Source organism: Canis aureus, chromosome 6 (assembly GCF_053574225.1).
Source record: "Canis aureus isolate CA01 chromosome 6, VMU_Caureus_v.1.0, whole genome shotgun sequence".
In the NCBI taxonomy this organism is placed as follows: Eukaryota; Metazoa; Chordata; class Mammalia; order Carnivora; family Canidae; genus Canis; species Canis aureus.
The window spans coordinates 50518096-50542467 of NC_135616.1; the positions used below are offsets into that span (position 1 = coordinate 50518096).

Consider the following 24372-nt stretch of genomic DNA (forward strand, 5'->3'; position numbering starts at 1 on the left):
ATGGAGAGGACAATCTATTTAGATAGCCCAGAGAAGGGGCACAGGAGGAGATGAAGTTCGAAAAGCAGGTGGTTACCTTATACATCATTTCGAGGAATTTGAACATGATCATGAAGATGATTAGAAACCACTGAAGGATTTTAAGTACCAAGGTGATACTCCTACGTCTAAGCTGGGCTTTGGAGAAATATATTTCACTAAAGACCTAGAGAAGGAACAATATCTTCTACTCTTTTGGCCCTATTGATGCCTGGCATACAGTTGGTATGATCAGCATACGGTTAATGATTGGTCACTTTGTCCATCTGGGTCCAAAGAGATACTCACAAGAGGGGATTCTCTGTTCTGTTTGTACAACATTTGAAGAATCACCCTCAGATTATCAGTAGTGATGGTGGAATGGGATCTTACACCATTTATAACATCAGTAGGATAGAGAAAGATAAAGGATTTTGAAATCTGGGCCTTGTTCTGGGAAAGGAATAGATTTTAATTTCATAAGTTGGATTCGGATCCGACATGGGGGACTGATGATTTTTGCTATCATAATTTTCCCACTTCTTTACTAAAAGATACCACAAAATCAATGCCCCACACTCACACTTTCTCATTAAGTCCCAAACACTGATAGACTGGTCCAGAATCTGCAACACCTTTCATAACCTTCTTTGGAAGCTCTTTAAAAAAGTAGGCTGGTAGGTTGCTGCCATTGTAGGTGACAGAGTCACATGTCACGATCCCTGGGTAGTACATCATCATCCTGGCAGCTATGTTGACTTTTTGACCAATTACTAAAACAGAAAGGAGAAAGGAAAAGACCAGGGAGAAAACAGACATTGAACTAGCAGAATGTAATCTGAAACATACTGTCCCCAAAGGGCATATTCGCTTGTTACTCCTTTCGCTTCTCATGAATGATACAGAAGTCTCGCCTTTGATTACCCTTATTTTGCCAATGGTTATTTAAAAATATACAGGGAGTTAACTTGATCAGCTATCAGCACAGTTTCTACCTCTCCTGGGAGGCCATGAGAACAATGTACTCAGAGATAAAAGGGTCTTGTATAAAGAGAGGGTTTTGTTTTTTTTTTTTTTTTTTCTCTTTTTTTTTTTAAATTTATTTTTTATTGGTGTTCAATTTACTAACATACAGAATAACACCCAGTGCCCGTCACCCATTCACTCCCACCCCCCGCCCTCCTCCCCTTCTACCACCCCTAGTTCGTTTCCCAGAGTTAGCAGTCTTTACGTTCTGTCTCCCTTTCTGATATTTCCCACACATTTCTTAAAGAGAGGGTTTTGTATGTGTGGTGGCCACAGGCCTGAGGGCTCTAGATGAGGTACAGCTACAAGACAACCACAAGCTTGGGCAGAGAAAAGTGACTTCAGGAGAGGAACAAAATTGCATCTGTAATGTTCCTATATGTGCAATTTTTCATCTCATTCATTTTCGAAATCAATTAGCTTCATTTGGCAGTTTCTCTCTTTTAAAAAGATTTTATTCATTTTTGAGAGATAGAGACAGAGAGGGACAGACAGAAAGTGAGCGCATGAGCAGGGGGAGGGGCAGAGGAAGAGGCAGACTCCCCATTAAGCAGGGAGCCTGATGCGGGATTCTATCTAAGGACCCTGAGATCAGGACCTGAGCCAAAGGCAGACGCTTAACCAGCTGAGCCACTCAGGCACCCCGTGGGCAATTTCTTAAAAGTGAGTAAACAGGGCTGGGAGGGATGTTTGTGTAAGACAGACTCAGGGAATATTTTAAAGGGTAATACACTGTGGTACATAGAGTCTGTAGCAAGCTGTGCAGGTTTGATCCCCAGCTCTACCTCTACCAAATTACTCAGGCAAATTAGTACTTTCAGATTCTCCCATGCCTCCATTTCCTGATCTGTAAGTGGGGATGATAACAGTATCCCTCTCAGGGGGCAGTTTATAAAGATTAATGAGTCAATTCATGCACATCACTTTCAATAGTGCCTCAATGCTAATAAGTCTTCAATATTGCTACTAAGTAGGTATTAATTATTGCACTGTTAATATTAAATATTAACACAAACACTTCTGATCAAGATATTCTTTTAAAAAACTGCATATTATGGAAAATGCATTTATTGCATTTGGCCATGCAATAAAGCATAGTATCATGAATCTCCACATACCTGTCACTCAGTCCCCAAAGTGACAAACCCGTGGCCAATCCTGCCCCATTCTAACTCCCATCTACTTGCCACCCTGCATTATTTTGAGGAAAATCTCACACATCCTATCATTTCAGGTATAACTATTTCAGTATTTTAGATGTATTGTTTCTTAATATCTTAAACTGTAATAGAGTTGAGAAGGGAAGTAAAAGCAGTGAAATCTTGAGATAACATTTACTTTCCATTTCCTTTTGAGATTTGTATTATTTATCAAGAATACCAATATTCTTCTTTAGGATTTTTAAATTGGAATTAAGAGGTGTAACTGTCTAATGTTCACAGGAAATTATTATAAAGGCCTCCTCACTGCATGAGCTGAGGGCCTCTCCTCTGTTGCTCCCCTTGAATGACTATATATTTGATACTCATGTAGAGCCCCAGAAATGCACACTTTGTAAGCAATGAGCTGCCAATAGGCGAAGCTACATGGCTTGGTTCCTCCTGGAAGATTCTAAGCTTTAGAAGGCCATGTCTTACTTAGTTTAGCCCTTCCTCCCACAAAGCAGGGTGGCAAGGTGCGGCGAGATGAGCTAGCTCAGCACACCTGTGTACTCATGTCTCACAGAGTGTCCGATGATTCCACAGAAGACAATCCCGCTGGCCACGCCGATGGAAACAGTACTGGTGCCCGGAAGAAAGCAAGAGAGTTGTAAGGCAAAAGGGAAAGATAATGGGCAGAGAGAAAGTGGGGAGGGTGGGGACATGATGATGAATAGGGCAGGGGGACAGGGAAAGGATTTTCAACAAGTAACTGTCTTTCATTGTGGGGAATTTCAGGCCACTGTACAGGGCCTAGAAATGGGAAGGAGGAACAGTTTGAGACACAGAACTAAGTTCTTAGAAGTGATAAATCAGTTCACTTTTCTGCTATTTTTAGGTATTCATCTGAGTGACTTTTCTAGAAAATAACTTCTCATCACCTCAGGTGGACTTCCAAAATAGAGTGACTGGTTGTAAATGATTTAAGTATCTTATTGCTAGAAAGAACAAAGTCATTATTTTGAAAGGAAGGAACTCAGATATAGTATGTGGCATCAAAAGCTAACTGTGTTAACACATGAGTATGGCTGAATATATAGGTGACTAGGGGCTGACGTGGTGGAAATATTTAGAGCAAGGGGGTGATACCTGTCAAAGTAGAGCTACAAGTTGGGTCATTGGGGTGCTCAGATTGGATGACCCTGAGGGCCTGGGCTTTTAGGCAGCCAGGGCTGGGGACAGTAAATCTTATTTTCTTAACAATTTTACAGTGAGTATATCATCTTGAGGCCAGATCAATATATGAATTTCCAGCCAAAGGACTCATTGTATTTCCTAGTTATTAAAAATAAACTCAGGTCTCCTACATGGTGTTGGTAGTTCAACCTTTACCAAGAAGTAAGAGCAGAGAGACAACCCAATTAGATTTTCTTGCAAACCTGCTAAATTTAGACTTTTTAAGAGTGTCCTTTCTGCACTTTGCCTTTACTACCCCTCTATCCCTGCATCCCAGCTGGGTTGGCCCTGAATAATAAATACAAAAACAGAAGGGGTTCCAGTCAAGAACAGCCCTCTTCTTACTTCCTGTTCCCTGACACTTGTCTTATCTCCCCAGCTACTAAAAAACCTCAGGAACCACCAGATGGGATCAAGGTCAACACTCACTGGATTTTTTGAACCTGAGAGCAGAAGTCAAATATATCCACTGCACTTTCCAAGGCATGAGTGACCTCATCAGGAGCCTTTTCCCCAGGGAAGCCAAAGACACAGAGGAAGGAGCAGCCCTGTGAGGGAGAGAGTCAGCAAACATAGCTGGTGCATGGTGATCTTTATAGTGGACCAGTCCAAAGGCCCAGTGGAAGGTGGGCAGCAACTTTCACTTTTTGGATCACATTTCATCATGATTTCTCTCATATCTATTTTATTTTTAGCAAACTTCATATAATTTCTAGGGCATCAGCAACAGTAGGGCTCAAGCCTGAGGGGGGCTTGCTTTTCTGCAGAAATAATGGGTTGTACTGGGCTACATGAGCACTCACTTGTCTCTTCCCTTGCCGCCAAGATCTTATGCTACAAGGTGCTAAGTTTAAATCTGAGAAGCAGCACAGAGCAATATGCACCAGCACTGCAATCAGAAAATTTGTGTTCTCAGGCCACTTCACAATTATGGAAACTTGGTTAACCACACACTGTGAACCTCAGTTTCTCAATCTGCAAATGAATATAACAGACCTGTCAAGGTTGCTTTGGCTACTAGAATGAGGGTTGTGTGTGTGTGTGTGTGTGTGTATAGATACACACATATATAACTTTGTAAACTACTTTATAGTATATATACACCTTACATAATATATATTCCATATTTTATATAGAATATATACTGTATAGTATACATATATATACTTTTGTAAATTTAATGCTATATTTGTAAAAATATGTAACATTATATACACAGAATGTAAACTTGATATATAGTCACATTTTGTAAACTGTAATGTTCTTTTCAGATATTTTATTATTCTTAGAGATAAAGGCTTAAACTGAGAGTGGTTTTTCTTGGCATAAATTTAACTGTTCCAAGCAGAGATTAAACTCTGAAGCTTGGCATTTTTAGTTTCAATCACCTAAAAAATTAACTCAGTCAGATGCTGTTGTCTCTAAGAAAAGAGCATAATAATTAAAGGACAATGGGCTACAGATTTCAGTCTGTATATGTTATATCCAGATGAAATGCAAAAGAGAATGCCTTGATTTCTTCAACCTTCTCCAAAAAGAGTCTAAGTGTCAGATCCTAGTTGGTGCTGGGCTCTGTCTTGATGGGAGAAAGGAAGCCCTGATTCAGGTTCTGTGTAAAGACTAGGGGGTAACCCTTTCTGCAGAATGCCCAATAAATGGATGAGTGAGTGTGAGTGAGGCAGTACTTTAGTGCTCTCCTCTTTCAATGCAAAAGCACTTGAGATGGGGAATCAATTCTCACTAGCACCTCTGTGGTAATTTGTCTATGACACGTTTTTCTCTGAATTAAGAGCAGATGAAAAACACCCAGAAGCTAGAGGTGCCACCTGCCCTCTCCCTCCCTGCCGTGCCCCACCCCCACCCCCACGAAGCTGGAAGGGGAACTGGCGGTGTAGATACGGCAGGTAGGGATTCTTGAAAACAGGCTTCTGGGGTGTAATGGTTACTAGACACCATACCTCAAATGCCTGGGAGATGAGGGGGTAGAGATGCACCCACAAGGAGAGCTAGTAGAGCATAGCACTTGAGGACACTACCCTGGGAAGGCACACTACCCAGGTTTGAATCTAGCCCACTCTATTCCACACTAAGTGGATGATCATGAGCAAAACTTAATCTCACCTTGTTTCAGTGTCTCAGTGACTCAGCACCTACTCTTAGAGGTGAAATGAGTTAATAGGTGTAATGCATTGAGAACAATGCCTGGCACATAGTGCCGAATCCACCAGATAAGCTATTTCTGTAATTATAAATAAAAATGGATATTTTTAGGTTAAAAGTGCCTCTTCTTTCCTTCATCAATGTCTATAGGTGTGAGTGCTAACTTTAAATTATTGGTAGGTTTCCACCCCCCTTAGTTCATATTTACCTTGTCAAACATGAAAACTTTATTGATTTGACCTCGGAAGATCCTCAGGACGGAACTGATGTGCATGCAGGCATCTTGGATGGCTGAGCCTATGACTTCTGCTTTGTCTTGGTCCTTAAACACCAGGTTCACAAACACAATCGTCACTGGGCGGAGCTCAGACAAATAACCCCGAAGCTGTTTGTCATCAATCTGTGGGGACAAGAGCAGCTTTCCTTAGCATGTGTCCTTGCCAGTGGACACAACTCCACCTCCCTGACTTTATCACTGCTTGGGAACTAGCTTTTGGAGATTCTTTTTTGTTTTTTAATTAATTAATTAATTTATTTATTTATTATTTATTAATTTATTTATTTATTCATGAGAGACACACACAGAGAGAGAGGCAGAGACACAGGCAGAGGGAGAAGCAGGCTCCATGCAGGGAGCCTGACGTGGGACTCGATTCTGGGTCTTCAGCATCAGGCCCTGGGCTGAAGGCAGTGCTAAACCTCTGAGCCACCTGGGCTGCCTGCCTTTGGAGATTCTATAGAAAGCTGAAGTTATCATAATGCATGTGGTACAACATGGCAGAGTCAGCCCAAAGTCGAGCAGATGGAAATGGAATGCACTATTCAAATCTCTCCCAATGTGAACCTCCATACTTCCTAGTGAACACCACAACCATGAACATCTCACCCTTGCCCCAACTGCTAGCTCCCTAGTGCGAGTATGAGCCATCACAGAAACAGAAAGAAGTATTGTTCCTTTTGGCTCTCTTACAATTTAGGGACAAGAATAGCGTATTATGTAATCCAACCTTTTTTTTTTTTTTAAAGATTTATTTATTTATTTATTTATTTATTTATTTATTTATTTATTTATTTATGATAGACATAGAGAGAGAGAGAGAGGCAGAGACACAGGAGGAGGGAGAAGCAGGCTCCATGCTGGGAGCCTGACGTGGGACTCGATCCCAGGACTCCAGGATCACGCCCTGGGCCAAAGGCAAGCGCTAAACCGCTGAGCCACCCAGGGACCCCCTATGTAATCCAACCTTATATTTCACAGCCCAGGATAGTCCGTCTGGAATACTTTCTATTCTATCCCACTTTATCTTTGAAGGAAATAAAATCATATTATCCCCACTTCACTGATTAGATAACTAGGACATGGAGCAATAACACAAGTTCCCCAGGGTCACAAGGAACCCAAATCTCCAGGTTCCATTTACAGCTCACACCTGTATACCTGGGCGGTATATTTCATTCTGCTCCTTCTCTCCACATTCATCCACAACAGGCCCAGGGAAAGGAAAGAAGGGTGTTCCCAAATCATGCCTGCCTATCATCATTCTTGAATTTTGTTAAAGTTAAGTGCATAACAAACCAATGGAGGAAAATCTTTGCGTTTTCTCTTCAAATGGCACAAAAGTATCAGATGCTCCACGGATGATATAAAACATATCTTCTAGACAAAAGAGGGAATTGTGCATAGGAAATCCTGCAGTCATGCTTCCTAACTGTCTGGGACAGTCCTAGTTTCAGGTAATTTTATTCTCTTCATATAAGATGATTAAATAATTTCTAACAAATTGATGTGATGACTTTCTTTGATTTCACAAAAAAATCACTAAATAAAAATTAATATTAAATATTATTGAAGATTAAATCTAGCAAATAAACGAGTTGAAAATTATTCCATCAGACTGAGTGTTCTGAGTTATGATTTGAAAAATGCAATCTTTGCATCTCTGAGGAATCTATTCTTTAGATGCAGGACCAGTCTTGGTTCTGTAGTGAAAGGTTTGTCTTTTGCCTCCTTTCAGCTCCCTTAACTGTATCTCTTCACCCACTGTACATCATTCCTACCCACAATTTTCCTGGTGACTCATGGAGTCTATCTTGTATCCCATTCCTGTAGACTTTGTTCTCAGCTGATTGCAGCTAAAGAAGCATAATGTAGTTATATCTCTTGGAGGTTGGAAGGGGAAGTCTTTCTGGAGCTTCAAAAATCTTGAAGAGTCAAACAATTGTAGATACTAGAGGTAGTGCTTCTAAATTGGGCTGAAGACGGAGGGGTATGTTCTGATACCACTTCCACTCACACTGTGAAGGCAGCTGCCCACTGTTCAGGCTTGCCTGAGATTTCCTCCAAGACAGAACTGCATTTTGATGGAATTAAGGGTTAAAACATGCATGTATTAGGAAGGTGTACAGCATGTGCAAAAAATGTAAGATTCAGAGGATCCCTGGGTGGCTCAGCAGTTTAGCGCCTGCCTTCAGAAGCCCAGGGCGTGATCCTGGAGACCCGGGATCGAGTCCCACGTCCGGCTCCCTGCATGGAGCCTGTTTCTCCCTCTGCCTGTGTCTCTGCCTCTCTTTCTCTCTGTCTCTCATGAATAAATAAATAAAATCTTTAAAAAAAAGTAAGATTCAGACAGAACAAAATTCAAATCCTAGCTACAGCTCTTACTTTATACCTCAGGAAAATTCCTGGTATCCTTCTGGGTCTTAGTTTTCTCACATATAAAATGGAAATAAAGATATCTAGCAAGAATTGTGAAGAATAAATACACAAGAGCAGAATGCCTGGCATATGGTGAGTGTTGAGATTCACATGAATTAATATATTTAAGAGAGCCTAGATCTAAGTGAATAAAAATGGAAAATTTTAGGGAATGGAGGTAGTTCTGGGCATTCTAATTATCTGTACTGTTAACTCCCAGAGCTCTAGATCTAAGGTGAGTGAGTTAGAGAAACAGCATACCAATGTTAATTCACTTGAGATCTTTCTGCTATGTGGCATATAGAAAGGGTGACCACATGTTATTTGCTTAGGAAAGATAGTTCCTATCTGCCTAGTTGTATAAAACACACAGTCCTGGTTTACGCCCATTGTCACAGTGTAATTATGAATAATGCCTCCTTTAATTCTTTTTTTAAAATTTTTATTTATTTATGATAGTCAGAGAGAGAGAGAGGCAGAGACATAGGCAGAGGGAGAAGCAGGCTCCATGCACCAGGAGCCCGACGTGGGATTCGATCCCGGGTCTCCAGTCTCCAGGATCGCACCCTGGGCCAAAGGCAGGCACCAAACTGCTGCGCCACCCAGGGATCCCTCCTCCTTTAATTCTTAAAAGTATACCGATTTGAAGAATACATTTTGTAGTCACCCACACATGGAGAAAGTCAGCCCCATCTCTTAATTTAATGAAACATTTTACTAGCTACTGGTTTTCTTGATCTTTCCTGATGTCCAAGATCCCTGACACCTCAAAAGCCAATAAATTAAACTGTGCAAATACCTGCTTCAATATGCTTTCCATCACATATTTTTGTAGGGACAACTCCAGCTCAGGGTCAGACTCCAGCATGCACGCAAGCCTCAAGAGGTCTAAGAGAGCAGAAGGAGGAGCAGGATCAGAAAAGGAAGCGTGGTTCTGCAGAGCTAGAGACAAGAGCCTCCCAATCCCTGTTCCCTTAGTTGGTGGTCTTCACAGTCCAGTCAGGGGACTCTGGGACACCTTGTAGCCAAATAGAACCAAGGAAAATCCACGAAGAAGTTCTTTGAAGTTGCAGGTTTCCCACAATTCAGTTGCATAGAGCTCAAAACCCTGTTACAGTTGTGGTTACACTTCAGAACTTGGGGAGACTTTTATTTACAGACTTGAGCTAAAGCTATTGCCACAGAGGATGCAAATAGACAGATGAGAGTATGACCACAGAAAAGGAAGACAGAATAAAGGGGACAACAGAGGTGAAAGAGGAGCACCTTTCTTGATTGGTTTTCTTGATCTTTCCTGAAGAGGAAAGTTCAGGAGACTTCTGATATCTGGGTTTCTGATCCCTGGTTTGATACCAACTCATTGTGTGGCCTTGGACAAATCACCTCATTGCCCTGGTGGTCCCTCATTTCCTCATCTGGAAAAAAACTCAGTGAGGTTTCTTTTTTTTTTTTTTTTTAAGATTTATTTATTTTATTCAGAGAGAGAGAGAGAGACTGAGAAGCAGAGACACAGGCAGAGGGAGAAGCAGGCTCCATGTAGGGAGCCTGACATGGGGACTCGATCCCGGGTCTCCAGGATCACACCCCAGGCTGCATGCAGTGCCAAACCGCTGCACCACCAGAGCTGCCCTCAATGGGGTTACATAATTTTTTTAAAAGATTTTATTTATTTATTCATGAGAGACACAGAGAGAGAGGCAGAGACACAGGCAGAGGGAGAAGCAGGCTTCATGCAGGGAGCCCAATGTGGGACTCGATCCTGGGACTCCAGGATCACTCCCTGAGCCAAAGGCAGACACTCAGCTGCTGAGCCACCCAGGTGCCTGGGTTTCATAATTTCTATGGTTCCTATCACTATGATAGTTAACAGTTCCATACTCTAGGCTAACAGGAAGTGATAGGAATGAGCTTGAAGAAACTAAAAAAAAAAAAAAAAAAAAAAAAGAGAGAGAGAGAGAGAGAGAGAAAATGGTGATAGGTTTTCAGCATGGAACAGAATGACAATGCAAAAAAAAAAAAGAGATGAAAACTAAAAATGAAGTCTTAAAGAATATAAATTAAGAAGCAAATTCATTTAAAACTGTTTATTGAGTATATTCAAAGCCTAGTATATTCAAAATACCATGCTAGGGAGCACCTGGCTGGCTCAGTGGTTGAGTGTCTGCCTTTGGCTCAGGTCATGATCCTGAGGTCCTGGGATTGAGTCCCACATCAAGGTTCCCCATGGGGGAGCCTGCTTCTCCCTCTGCCTATGTCTCTGCTTCTCCCTGTGTATCTTTCATGAATAAATAAATAAAATCTTAAAAAAAAGAAAAGAAAAACCCAAAATATCATTCTACGCACTACATAGGAATAAAAAAATAATTAGGAAGCTTGGGCTTTTTCCTGGAGGCACTTACTCATTGTATGTTCAAATATAACATATGTGGAAAAGTTAAAAAGGAAAAGAAAAGGTCAAATGGGTTAATAGATTATAAAGAGGAAGAAGTTGTCAATATGAAGTGGTTTAATCAGAAAGAGGTTCACAGGAGAACTAGAGAATCTTCCTGGATCTTTTTAAAAAATTTTGTTTGTTTGAGAGAGAGAGATAGTGAGAGAGCAGGAGGGTGGGGAGAGGGAGAAGCAGATTTTCCACTAATCAGGGAGCCTGACATGGGGCTCCATCCCAGGATCCTGGGATCACTACCTGAGCTGAAGGCAGGAACTCAACTGACTGAACCATCCAGGCACCCCAAGAATTTTATTGGATCTTGAATGACTCTGGCATGGTACTAGGATTGAGGAGGCCATGCCTAGCAGAGGGACCAAGTCAGTGAAACTCAAGAATGAGCACAGTATGTTCAAGGATGGTGAAGATTCTCTCCTGGCTGTGAGTACCGGAGATTAAGAAGAAATGATATGGGGCACCTAGATGGCTCAGTCAGTTAAGCGTCTGGCTCTTGGTTTTGGCTCAGGTCATGATCTCATGGGTTTTGAGATAGAACCCCAAGTATGGCTATGCGATCCACAGGGAGTCTGCTTGAAGATTCTCTCCCTCTGCCCTTCCTCCCTTCACTGTCTCTCAAATAAATCAATAAATCTTAAAAAAAGAAGAAGAAACCATATGGAACAGACTGTGGAGGGAGGTAAGGGGGCAGGAGTTATAAAGGTCTAGGTACTATAGTGCAATGTTATGGAGAAGTAGGTGTGCCTGAAGTAAAATAAAGAATTTGGCTGGTTTTTGGTCCTGGTACCTGGGAAGTAACTTCAAAATCTTGGAATTTCTCAAACAATGGGATTGTCTTTGTTCTTCATGGTAGGACCTTTGGACCACAGCTGAATTTATGCTAATGAGGTCTCAGGATGGGGTTGGTTATGCTGAAAACAGCAACCATGGGAGGAGAGGGTTGGGGCTTTGAACCATGTGATATGGGCCTGACTTGTGACCTCTGAGGAGGGCAAGGGTTTAAGATTGAGTTTAATCACATGGCCAATGATTTAATCAATCATGCTGACTTAATAAAACCCCAATTAAAACTGAACACCCAAAGCCTGGATGAACTGGTTTTGGTTGGTAACCACACAATAGATGTGCAGGAAGGGTGCTATCCCTGAGGACACAGAAGCCTCATGGTAGGGACTCTTCAAACTTTATCCTATGTTCCCTTGATTTGGCTGGTTCTGATTTATGTCCTTCACAATAAAAGTGACATCATAAACATAGCACTTCCTTAAGATCTGGGAGTCATTCTAGTAAATTATTGGGGGGGGAACCCCTAGATTTATAGACAGTTGTCAGAAGTGTAGGTGGCCTGGTGATCCCAGAGCTGATTGCTGGTTGGTTGCTGAAGTTGCAGGAAGCTCTTGGAGAGAACTTAACCTATGAAATCTGTGCTAACTCCAGGTCCTAGCATCAGAATTGCTTTGTGATACTGCAGTGCCCAAAACAAAGCCTGAAAGAGGTTCTTCATTGAAGGCACCCATAAGACCTAGGAGATGGGATGAGTTAGATCTCAAGGGGTGTCACTGGACCTTCTTAATCTCTGGAGCTGTAGGGTTCTTGGCCATTCCTGGTCAAGTTTCCAACAGTTTCCCTCCTGTCCCACCTCCTGCCCCATTACATACTACAGCTTAGTAAAAGTATAATCTACTATTTTTAATGTTAGAAATATGTAAGGCTTGTACTTAGATGATGAGGAAGGAGAATGATTCAAAGATGCTCCTGAAGTTTCTAGTGTGGAGGAAGAAACAATTGCTGGGGAAACACAAGTAGCATAGAGTTTAGACATTGTCGAAATAAATTTCTAGGCCCATGCTGGAGCTGCTTCTTTTGCCTGTGGTCAGCAAACCAAAACTTCGGGAACTGTCATGTCCCTGAAAATGCCTCAGTTGACCAGAAATGCAGTGTATCTAGCCAGCCAATCCTCAAATGCAAGCCAACTCTCCATCTTTTCACCCCAAATAAGGTTGACTATGTGGCCCCAGACAGTTGGATATTTTCTTTTTGTTGCTTCCTTATTCTTTACTGTAGATCTTATAAAAGTTGCTTGTCTTCCACCCCACTTTGCAGGTCTCCTAAAGGAGACTCCACTTCATGAAGCATTCAAGATTGTTTGCATCATCTAAATTGACTTTAACAACTTTTTAATAATGTGTTAATGTTGGAGTACCTGTTTGACATCTAGTGGAGATGACCCAATGGCAATTTTTTTATGAGTCTAGAAATGATGACAAAAGTCAGGGCTGAATTCTGACAGTTAGAGCTGGGTCTTATGTGAGGCAAGCAACTTGCAAGACCATGACTATTGCCTCCTTAAATTTCATGCCCTAGGCTCCTCCTTTCTCCACCCTAGTCCCAGTCTGCTGAGAGTCCTAGGGAAGTCAGGCATAAATGAATAGAATGGATTTCCAAAAGGGGAGTAGGAAAGACTAGAAGGTCAAGGATAGATCCCTAGAATTACCAACATTTAAGGAACGGGAAGGAGACTAAGCAAAGGTAGTGAAAACAGGTGGCTTAAGGTGTAAAAGCAAAACTAGGAAAGATTATTCATGAACCCGAGGAAAGAGGCGAAGCTCATGTCCAAAGAAAGAGAGTAATCTAAGGCCAACCAGCTAGCATAAGGCATGAAGACAGGTCACCTGCTTTGGCAAATTGATGGTCATTGGCCCTGCCTTCAATAGTCTCAGTAGACAGGAGAAGTGGCTAGAAGCTAGATGTCAGGGGCTCAAGACTGAAGAGTAGGTGAACACATGCCCCCCCCACACACACACACTAGGCATATGCAATTTTTACCCAAGTTTATTGGGTGAATAAATAAGAGAAGATAGAAGAGGAAATACAGACATATAGGTTACTCTTCTAAGAGTTTTGGTGGTGAAAATTAGGAGGGGAAAGTAGGGTTCATAGAAGTTTTATTTTTCCTTAATCATGGGGCAGACTTGCACATGTTTGGAAAATGAGGGAGAAGGCTCATTGCCAGAGCAGAGGTGGAGGGCCTAAGGAGGGTTGTACTTGGAATCGCTGTAATTAGGAATGGGAAGAGGTTCCTTTTGTGTGCTGCTGAGGACTGGGAGGTGTATTGAGGAGGCCAGCCACTTACAATAGGGCCCTTGGTGTTCATAAGACCCTATTGACTACTGGTAGAGATAAAGGCTCTTGTCCACAGAATCTACTTACTTTTGTGGTCACCAGAAGGGTAATAATTCATGAAAGTCATACACTTTGTGAAAAATTCATCAAAGTTAAAAGTAGAAGGTGGTTTTAAGAAATTAACCTAAATAAAGAAAAAAAAAGAGAAGTTTTTGGTTATTCTGAGGGTTGTCTCATTCTTTGAATAGAATTTTTCAGCAGAAAGGGCAGGGAGTATGCTTTTTCATGTCCAGGACATGGAAAACAGAGACTGGCATATCTAGACAACAAAGAAAGAAAAAAATAAAAAAGAAAGAAATCCAGATTTCTTTAATCTGGATGTGCTCACATTAAAATCTTTCTGATTAGTCCTTAAGGTCTCAAACTTTAGTGTGTACACACAAGGCCACATCAGGCAGCTCACCTGTGTACTTTTCCAACTCTTGGAACTTTTTTCTTTTTTTCTTTCATAACATTTCAATGTAAATAAAATCTGGTTAAACTATATATCATTTCTTTCTTATAAGGATAAGAGGACAAAGGGGCTGATGCCTAAAAATGTAGTAGGAGCATCATCAGCAATAAGATTCATATCAAGATCAGGATCCCCATGGATCTCCATGGTTCATGGAGAATGGTACAGACTCACTTCTGTGGTGTTCTCGCCTCCCACCCCATATGAATAACCTTAGTCCAATCATGAGAAAGTGTCAGGCAATACCAAAGAGAGGAACATTCACTGAAATGGTCAATATTCTCATTGAGGGACATTCACCAAAATGGTCAATATTCTATTAAGTATCAAGGTCAAATAAGATAAGGAAAAACTGAAGAATTGCTATATATTGTGGAAGACTAAGTAAAAATAACAACAAAATGCAGTGTGAGATCATGGATAGAATCCTGGAACATTCCACCGACGATATTCAGTGGGAAACTGGTGAAGTCCAAAGAAGGGTTTTAATTAGTGAATAGTATCATACCAATGCCAGTTTTCTGGTTTTTTTTTTTTAAAGATTATTTATTTATTTATTTATTCATAGAGACACAGAGAGAGAATGAGAGGCAGAGACACAGGCAGAGGGAGAAGCAGGCTCCATGCAGAGAGCCTGACGTGGGACTTGATCCAGGGTCTCCAGGATCATGCCCTGAGCTGCAGGTGGCGCTAAACCGCTGCGCCACAGGGGCTGCCCAGTTTTCTGGTTTTGACTACTGTACTCTGATTATGAAAGATGTTAACATTGGGGGAAGCTGAGTAAGGGATATATGGAAACTATTGATTTTGAACTTTTCTGTGAGTCTAAAATTAATTAAAATTAAAACAATTTCTAAAGGTATAGGGAATGATTGAAGATGGGGAGTGGGGCATTGTGAGCCAGCGAGTTGGTGTAGCCTGGGGAGTATGGCAGGAAGAGTGATGGGTGGGTATGAGGGTGGTAGACTGATGCACGATATGGAAGAGCCTCTTGCCTTCACCAGCAGCTACCCAAATTCTCCACCTCCTCTCTGTCACCTGTTCTGGGTTCAGCTGGAGGCACAGCCCTCCTCTCTGCTGCATATGTTCCAAGTCCAGTTTCTCTAACTGGCCATATCCCAAGACAGTTCTGTTTATAGTTAGTCTCCAACTTCTCCAAGGTGTTTGCTACTAGATGGGGCTGTGGGGAAAGCCTCTCTCCCCTCACTAAACAGCTGCCCCCGCTCGCCTCCTAACCTTACCCTCAGTGATCCCTGGCCCTGAGTTAGGAGGGTGTTGAGTAGCGCAAGTGATGGCCAATGGCAGCCCTCAAATGACAACCCTCCGCTCCCAGGGAATAGGCAGGAGACCCTTCCTGTTCCTTAAGCAAGGACACTAGCTCCACCAAAGGCCTCCATACCTAAAGTTCGTATCTTCAGTTAGCACAGAAGCCGAATCATTTCCTCTGGAATGTCCAGCCTTGGCTCCTGGACTAAAGCCTTGTAAGTCCAACTCAGGTGGTCTCCACTTGAGGAGCTTCCACCTCAGGAGCTTCATGGGACCAGCCTTCCCAGTGGCTTTCCTGCAGGTGACCCCTGGCACAGAGTCACAGAACTTTCTGCAAGCACAACATTGCACCTACCTTAACTGCTCTCTGATCTGGAATCCTCTCAATTTCGATCATGCTTCGGTCACAGAGCTGCCAGCAGTTTGGTGACAGAATGACATCGTTCATCTGTGCCATGTTCTGTGCCAGGCGCACATCATCTACTGCCTGACCAATCACCAGGAAGAAGTTGCGTGTTTCATCTCCAAAGACCAACATGGTGATGTGGCCAGCAGCCAGTGCTGGCAGGGAGGCAAGCACGAGAAGCTCTGGATTATTCCCCAGCAGCACTGGTTCTCAGGACAGTCAGAATCTTGATGTGACTGTACTACCTCAGAGCAAAATGTAGTTTCTAAGACTTTACACAGGAATCAGAAAATGCCTCTATGGGCCCAGGACTTCCAAAGCTCTTCTTTCTCCCAGAGCTAGAAAGTTGGCTACTAGTCTTCATCTTTCTGGACATTGCTCTCTAGATGGCCCCATCAGCCCCAAAAGTGATTTTATCTTTTCTTCAATTTACTTGTACTTCAGAGTAAGAGAATAACTTTAGTAACTCCTTTCAGAGAGGATATGTGTTTTGTCCGAGATGGAGGCTTTAACTAAGAAGAAACCTTTAGGGTTGAATTTCAGCAATAGGCAGAGGGGAAAGGAGTGGATATTTTGACAACTAGGTTCCCATTCCAACCTTGTGCCCTCTGATTGTTTTCAAGCTGAGAGCTGAAGCTTTTGGTACCTCAGTGACAGAAGACAGAATGCTGTGAAATATGACACGTATACAAAATGTGTATATGAACGACCTATAGGTGATACACAGTTCCTTTAAATTACTGTGATTGACAGCGGCAAGACCTGACAATACTAGCAGTAATAGTGATAACAAAGACTTGCAGAGTGGGTATTTATGCTAACTGCTTAAACTCACTTCTTGGAGCCTGTGAGGTAGATGTCAGGATTAGCCCAAATTCCCTTCACTAGTGAGGATGCCAAAACTCATTCTGGTTAGCCCAACCCCAAAGTTCAAGACACGATGGGTGGGCTGAGCCACTATGTTCCACCATATTCTGTGTTTTCTCTTAGGGAGAGAGACACCTCAGGGTTTGAGACCCATTTTCAGACTGCTGTAGCAGCTCCCCTTTCTCAGGACTTACCGATCTTGACTCGGATATCCAGGCCTTCTTCAGATTCCTGTGTTTCAAACAATCCATGGATCTCCAGGCTACATTTAATTACCACCGTGATAATGTTTTTCAGTTGCCTTCGCTCCACCTTCCAGAGGGCTAGCAGCGCATCACCTTGAAGAGACAGACACACTGGAGGGCTCCTGAACTGCCCTGAGGGCCAGTCTGTTTTGTCTGAAATCTATATAGACACTTCCTCTTCAGACATGCCTCAAGCCAGCCACCGCTTTCTGTGAAGCACCTCCTTTGTGAGAGCACAGGCACCTCGCACTCCTTCCTTACCACTCCCATCTCTGTGAGCCCCCATACCTGCAAATTTTAAGATGTCTCCTCCAAAAAGCAACACTTCTGAGGGGAAAAAAAAGAAAATAAGGTAAATCAAACTCTAATTTCTTAAAACTAATAACAATTCATTCTCCATCCATGGAATAGAAATTCAGTCTAAAGAACAATTCAGAGAAAAAACTTATATTAAGGATGTCTGAGACAAGTCGCTTATACCCATTGGAGTGTGTTTCCTCAAGCATAGAATACACACATTGAACTAGATGATGCATATGCTCTGTTTCTGGGAATGCGAAAAAATAGAAAAGAAGGTGGGATTTCTGGGGAGGCCTGAGGACAACCACCTACTCCCCTGATAGTGGAATGCTTCTTACTGGTCAATCTATGTTATAAGCTGGGGCTTGAGTGACACGGGTGAGTGGATGAGTGACAGGATTCCATAGAAGTGAGAATCAGAAAATTGGGAAACCACCACTAGGGTCAACTTGGGTTTTGTATACTACCAACTTGTATTTTGTTTAGCCTTTATGACAGAAGTGGGCATTTTCCCCTCTTCTTTATGCATCATCACAAATTTGTTGAGTACCATTGTACTGAGTGGGACACAAACAGGAATTAGATACGGTTTCTGCTTTTAAGGAACATTAACTTTCGTCTAGTGGGTAATATTAAAATATTAACTAGGAAACTTACATCCTGATAAAAGACTAGACCTCGAGTTTACCTTAAATAGAGTACATCTTTTTCTTCATGAATAGGTCAAATTAATAATACAAACAAGATGGCAGGCAGAGGTTGAAAAGTCAGTCGTGCTTCTAAATTCCTCATTAGAAGACAAAGCACTAATGAGTTATTTATAAATCACTTATCTATTCATACATGTAGTCTTATCTTAAAGACTACATTTGGGTTATGTTGATGCTCACTTTTTTGAGTAATTAAATATAACTAAAATTCTTTACTTTGTTTTTAAAGATTTTATTTATTTGAGAGAGAGAGACAGAGAGAAAGCATGAACAGGGGATGGGCAGAGGGAGAGGGAGAAGCATGCTCCCCGCTTAGCAGGGAACCCAGTGTGGGGCTAGATCCCAGGATCCTGGGATCATGACCTGTGCTGAAGGCAGATGCTCAACTGACTGAGCCATCTGGGCACACCTAAAGTTCTTTTTTTTTTTTTTAAGATTTTGTTTATTCATGAGAGAGGCAGAGATACAGACAGAGGGAGAAGCAGGCTCCCAGTGGGAGCCTGGTGTGGGACTTGATCCCAGGACCCCGGGATCACACCCTGAGCCAAAGGCAGATGCTCAACCACTGAACCACCCAGGTGCCCTGCACCCCTAAAGTTCTTTAAAGGTAATCTCTAATTCAGTCTTTTAACTGGTGCAAAACACTCTTTCCCTCAAATAGTCTGTATTAGTGAGGTCTGGTTACATTCCTTTACTTGCACTATATTATATTTCAAAAGAGATTGGTTTCTTACACATTTCATGAGGAAAATAAAAATAGCATTCTAACCGGTTATAACCAAAAAATACAGAGAAACAATAGGTGAAATATACTTAAGTCAGAAACCCATGGGGACACTTACTCTCCACTATTGCACTTATGTAGTGGTTGAGGATCTCCACCAACTGCTCAGCCCCTCGGTCCATGTACATGGCTGTGCTGAACTTCTCGGTCATTGCAGTAAAACCTGTAATAAATGTTCACCTAGTTTCCTTGGCTGCTTGGAGGAACCAAGCAGAGCCAGGAAAAGAGGAACTCACTGGAGAGCACTGCGCCCCAGCTTTTAAGAATGGGCAAGGTCTCTTCTCAATGATCTTCAGCTGGTCAAGTGTCAAATATGCAGCCTCCCCTATCTAAGCTTATTATTTTAGAGGGTCAGGGAAAGATGCCAGCTACTTCTTCCCTCCAAATTTCTCACCCTTTACAGGAAAGACCGCAATTCCTTTAACTGGTATAGAACCTTCATTCCATGGTAATGAAAACACACAAAATGTAAACACTCCTGAAGAGGTGACAAGCTTACTGTTAGGATGTAAACAACATCTGAAGAGACCATTTCCTGAGGTCTAGTTTGCCTAGAGGTGTGTGGGGCTTGGGAGCTAGATTTGGTGAAATTGGGCAGGGACATGGAGCCTAAAGTTCCAAGCATGGGACTGGGGCATCTTAAAGGTTTGCCCATGACTGGACATGCTGGGTAAGGGAAGACGAAAGGGCCAGGTACACAGGGTATCCCTCCTCCATTGTTTTCTTCATGGGAATATCTGCTGTAATAGCACACAAGCTCAAAAATGACACCCCCCCACCCCCAGCAATCAAGCTGTGTGTGTTCATCCACATGAAAGAATTCCCCCTGCGCTTGCCTGAAATATCAACAAACATCAGGACTCCATCAAAATAATCCACAGAGGGTAGCTTTGGAGAGAAGTCTCCATAGACAATGAGGTCCGGTAAATGAGCTGCTATTCTGACGATGGCCCGGTCCTGTGATTCTTCTTTTCGAGTGTGCATGTTCAAGGCAAAAGTTCAGGGTCACAGCAAAAAGTCTCCAAATAGGCCTTCTACAAAGAAAAGCTGAGAATGGAGGAAATCTGACTTAAATTAATTTACTCACTTTCCTATTTCTTTTTCTCCACTTGCTTTGTTCTAAACTACAGACTACTTATTTATGTGGTGATGATGCCTGAAGGGTTGAGTCCCACTTGAAAAGGGCTACTTTTCTATATGGAGAACCCCTGACTTGCTGGGTTCCTGAACAGCTGTGAAATATATGAGCACTATTATAAATGGAATGGGGTGAAAGAGGATAGCTGAATGAGTCCATTCATTTTCATGAAGAAATGGGCCCTCGGGACACAAGCCCTGTTGAAGAGGAGCCAGTGGCACTATCCACTCAGCTCGTGATCTTTCTCCTCCTGTCCTCATGGTTCATCCTCCTCTCTCCTTCCATTTCGGTCTCCCATTCTTTTCTTCTCCTTTCAGAAAAAAAAATATTTTTTTTAAAGATTTATCTATTTGAGAGAGAGAGGAAGAGTACAGAGAGGGAGAGAGGGAGAGGGAGAAGCAGACTCCTCATTGAGCAGAGAGCCTGACATGGGCCTTGATCCCAGGACTTGAGATCATGACCCAGCTGAAAGCAGATAACGCCCAACTGCCTGAGCCACCCAGGCTCCCCCTCCTTTTTGAAAATTAAAAAAAAGTATAGATGTGAGTTTATGTGGGTATTTATATAAAGGTGAGTAGTAAAGCAACGTATCACATATAAGCAAGAGACTAAGAGAGATTAAGTTTATTAAGGTATAGTCTTAAATAAAAAGAGGGAAGAAATTCAAAGGTGTGTGTGTGTGTGTGTGTGTGTGTGTGTTTAAGGCTTTAAATTGTAAGTAAAAGGGAGATGTTGAAATTTTAATTTATTGCCCACCTAGTTCTAAGAAAACCAGAATTTCCTAAGACTTTCCTTTAGCTGTTGGGATCAATTAAATGTTCATGCCTGAATGTTGTAAAAATCATGCTCTATGATCGTGAACAGAAATAGGACACCCGATATATTCAGAGCAATCCAAGTTCCTGGAATAAGTAATACAGATAACAAGAGAGTTTAAAAACAAAAAAGGAACTGTTACTGACCGGTTGGAACTGGTTGGTAATTTCAACCAGACACAAGTCATACTGGGGTACATGAGCATTAGAAGGAAAAAGTGAGACAGTAAACACGTATCACAGACTTAAGAAAAACATTTTTTTAACAAAACAAGGAAAACATTAGTATATTTAGCAAATTTTAAAATGTACAGAAACCTTTAAAATGGAGTACTAAATATTAGGTATTGAGTAAAGGAAAGGAAAAGCCTTGGTAAACTGAAATGTGAGAGAATGAACAAAAGAGAAACACATACCCAAGGTTAAAAAAAGGGGCAGCATTTAAAAACTCAATTAAAAAACCACAGCATGTGCTAGGAACAATGAATAGAAAACATGTAAATCAAATAAGTAATTTCAGATACTGAATTTGATAAGTCTTATATGAAAAGTATAACAAATCTTGTTAAGACAGAATTGAACTCCAAGATAAGAAGGTATTTAAAAGCATTTATTTAAAAAAAAAAATAAAAGCATTTATTTTAAATAAATTCAAGTAGCTAGCCTGAGATAACCTATATACACAAATATTGAAAGAATGGACAGATGTTAATCCTGGGAACAAGATAGGAGCTGGAAAACTGGAGAGGGGCATGTCTCTTCCAAATTTCAAAAGATGTGGCTACAGAAAACACAGACTGGTAAATACAGTGTCTCAGTCAGTATAAGCTAGATTATGGTTCATTAACAAATACTCCAAAATCACAATGGCTTAAAATAAAGGCTTATTTCCTGTTCATTTTTTACTTGTGCTACATGTCTATTGTAGTCATCTGAGGCTTTGCTCTATTATTGCTTTCACGTTGGGATCCAGGCTGGGACATTCTGGCTAGCAAGACAGTGGGAAAAAAGGATTTGATGAGGGATCCCTGGGTGGCGCAGCGGTTTGGCGCCTGCCTTTGGCCCAGGGCGCGATCCTGGAGACCCGGGATCGAATCCCACATCGGGCTCCCGGTGCATGGAGCCTGCTTCTCCCTCTGCCTGAGTCTCTGCCTCTCTCTCTCTCTCTCTCTCTATCATAAATAAATAAAAATTAAAAAAAAAAAAAAAGGATTTGATGGGGTAGACTCATTCTTAAAGTGTCCTCCCAAAAGTGACATATTTCTCTTCTAACTCACGTGACATTGGCTAAAGAAAATTATGTGAACGCAATTTCAAATAAGTGTGAAAGTGCAATTCTACTATGTGTGCAGTGGGAGACAGAGATGGAATATTTGTAATAATTCAAATATTTGTTAATATGTGAGCACTTAGATCAGCAAGAGGTGGTTAAAAGGAGTTAAAATAGATTTAGAGCCAAAAACAAAGTTATTTCCTCTTTTGAAGAGTTATTGAATTTTTAAATCAATAGAATGCTGTAGGTAAAATATATCTTGACTTTAACAAGGCATTTAGCCAAATTTCTCACATCCTCATGGGTAAAATACAAAATTATAAGAGTGATAAAAACACAGTTATCTTTTAACACAGTTAACAATCCGAACCTAAAGGATATTCATTTGTGTTCTGTTATCCACTCAGACAGCAGTCTCCATGGGCATGCTAGAGGACTTAAAGATGTAATTGGAGAGAGAGCTAAGGTACTTAATAACAGAATCAGGATCTTAAAATATCTTAATTGACTAAAATGATAATAAAATTTCAGAAGAACAGAGACAAACTGCTATGTGTAGAATTTTAACAAAATCAAATGCATAGGCATATGGTGTGAAAAACTAGATACATTGCAAATTCCATGCAGCTAAAAAATATCTTTTAAAAAACATTTTTATTAAAGCATAACATGTTGAGGAAAATGAACAATTCATAAGGGTATAGCTTTATGAATTATTATAAAATGAACAATCCATGTAATTCCTACTGATATCAAGAAAGAGAACATTACCACTACAGAAGCTCCTTTCATGCTATGGCCCAGGCATGCCCTCAAACTTCTGCCAAAAGGTAACCCCCTCTCCTTATTTCTTTTTTTTTTTTTTTTAAAGATTTTTTTAAAAATTTATTTATTCATAGAGATGCAGAGAGAGAGAGAGAGGCAGAGACACAGGCAGAGGGAGAAGCAGGCTCCATGCAGAGAGCCTGACATGGGACTCGATCCAGGGTCTCCAGGATCATGCCCTGGGCTGCAGGCGGCGCTAAACCGCTGCGCCACCAGGGCTGCCCCCTCTCCTTATTTCTAACACCATAGGTCACCTTTACCAGTTTTTAAGCTTTACATAAGTAGAATCATACTATATATATGCTTTCATTTTTCTCAAATGTTTGTGATATTCATCCATGTTGTATGTGTACCAATAATGTTCCTTTTTAGAGCTGTTTAGTATTTCACCAGCTGATTAGATCACAAGAATTCATCCATTGTACTCATCCCAAGAGTATTCCCTGATGAACATTACACTTACTATTTACTTTATGTAGAATATTCCAATTTTTTATAGGGCTCATTTCATCAACTATATCAAATCTCTCCTAAAAAGTTACATCCTTGGAAAATATTTCTATTTTAATACTGACCTATTGGATGTTTCCAGTTTTAGACTATTAGAAACAATGTTGCTAAGAACATTCTTGTACATATGTTCTGGTAACACACATGCATTTTGCTTGGGCATCTACTTAGGAGTGGAGTTGGTGGGTCACAGGATATACATATATTGAACTTGAGTAGATCCTGCCAGTTTTCCAAATTGGTCGTACCAATATACACCATATGAGCAAGATAATCAGACTTCAGAATCTCTGTCTCCCAGCCAACACGCTGCTGCCAGTCTTAAAAAATCTTAGCTATCTCGGTAGGTGAGTGGTGGTATGTGTGGTTTTGTATAATCCTGGTGGTACTAATGAAATTAAGTAACTTTTCATATGCTTATTGGCCACTGGGATACGAAGCAATCTTAAGGTATACAGGTAGTGTTCAAATCTGATCTAGAGCATTGGGATTAGTTCTGGCCGTTTTATCTGAAGGTCACTAACCATGGAACATGAATGATGGGAGAGATTGGAAATGTTGTCAGGAGATGATGACATTACAGTGAAAATGCTAGTCATCTTCAAATATTTGGAAATGTGAAAGTTGTAAAGTAGCACGAAGACACAGGTCCCTGTGCAAAGTCTAATGCAGGCCCCTGCACAAACTAATTCCTCTATTTTCTCCCTCAGGCAGGGATTCGGTGTGGCTAAGTGAGAATAAAGTTCACAAGAAGGTTGACAAGTAAAGGCAAGTTAGCTTCCTCAGTAGAGAGGATCAGTTTATCAAAGAATGGGTGATCTTAACAGTATTTCTGTAGGCATGGATGCTCTGAAGAGGCTTGCACAGGTGTGCTAA

At 41.3% G+C, this 24372-nt stretch overlaps 1 protein-coding gene across 4 annotated transcripts in view; it reads right to left on the reverse strand.

The window, feature by feature from the left end:
* Window positions 1-24372, reverse strand: part of ADCY10 (adenylate cyclase 10) — an 84671-nt gene that overhangs the window by 57265 nt on the left and 3034 nt on the right. For 3 of the 4 annotated variants that reach the window (XM_077901535.1, XM_077901532.1, XM_077901534.1), the window contains exons 2-12: window positions 19772-19969; window positions 18994-19098; window positions 17430-17468; window positions 17091-17234; window positions 15979-16184; window positions 13931-14027; window positions 9074-9162; window positions 5788-5979; window positions 3849-3967; window positions 2749-2825; window positions 602-791 (exon numbers count right to left, since the gene is read on the reverse strand). In XM_077901535.1, the coding sequence (XP_077757661.1) occupies window positions 602-791; window positions 2749-2825; window positions 3849-3967; window positions 5788-5979; window positions 9074-9162; window positions 13931-14027; window positions 15979-16184; window positions 17091-17234; window positions 17430-17468; window positions 18994-19098; window positions 19772-19919 (1406 nt within the window). In that variant the 5' untranslated portion in view covers window positions 19920-19969. Of the gene's footprint in view, window positions 1-601; window positions 792-2748; window positions 2826-3848; window positions 3968-5787; window positions 5980-9073; window positions 9163-13930; window positions 14028-15978; window positions 16185-17090; window positions 17235-17429; window positions 17469-18993; window positions 19099-19771; window positions 19983-24372 lie in introns of all 4 variants that reach the window. The other variant, XM_077901533.1, reaches the window with a different exon arrangement.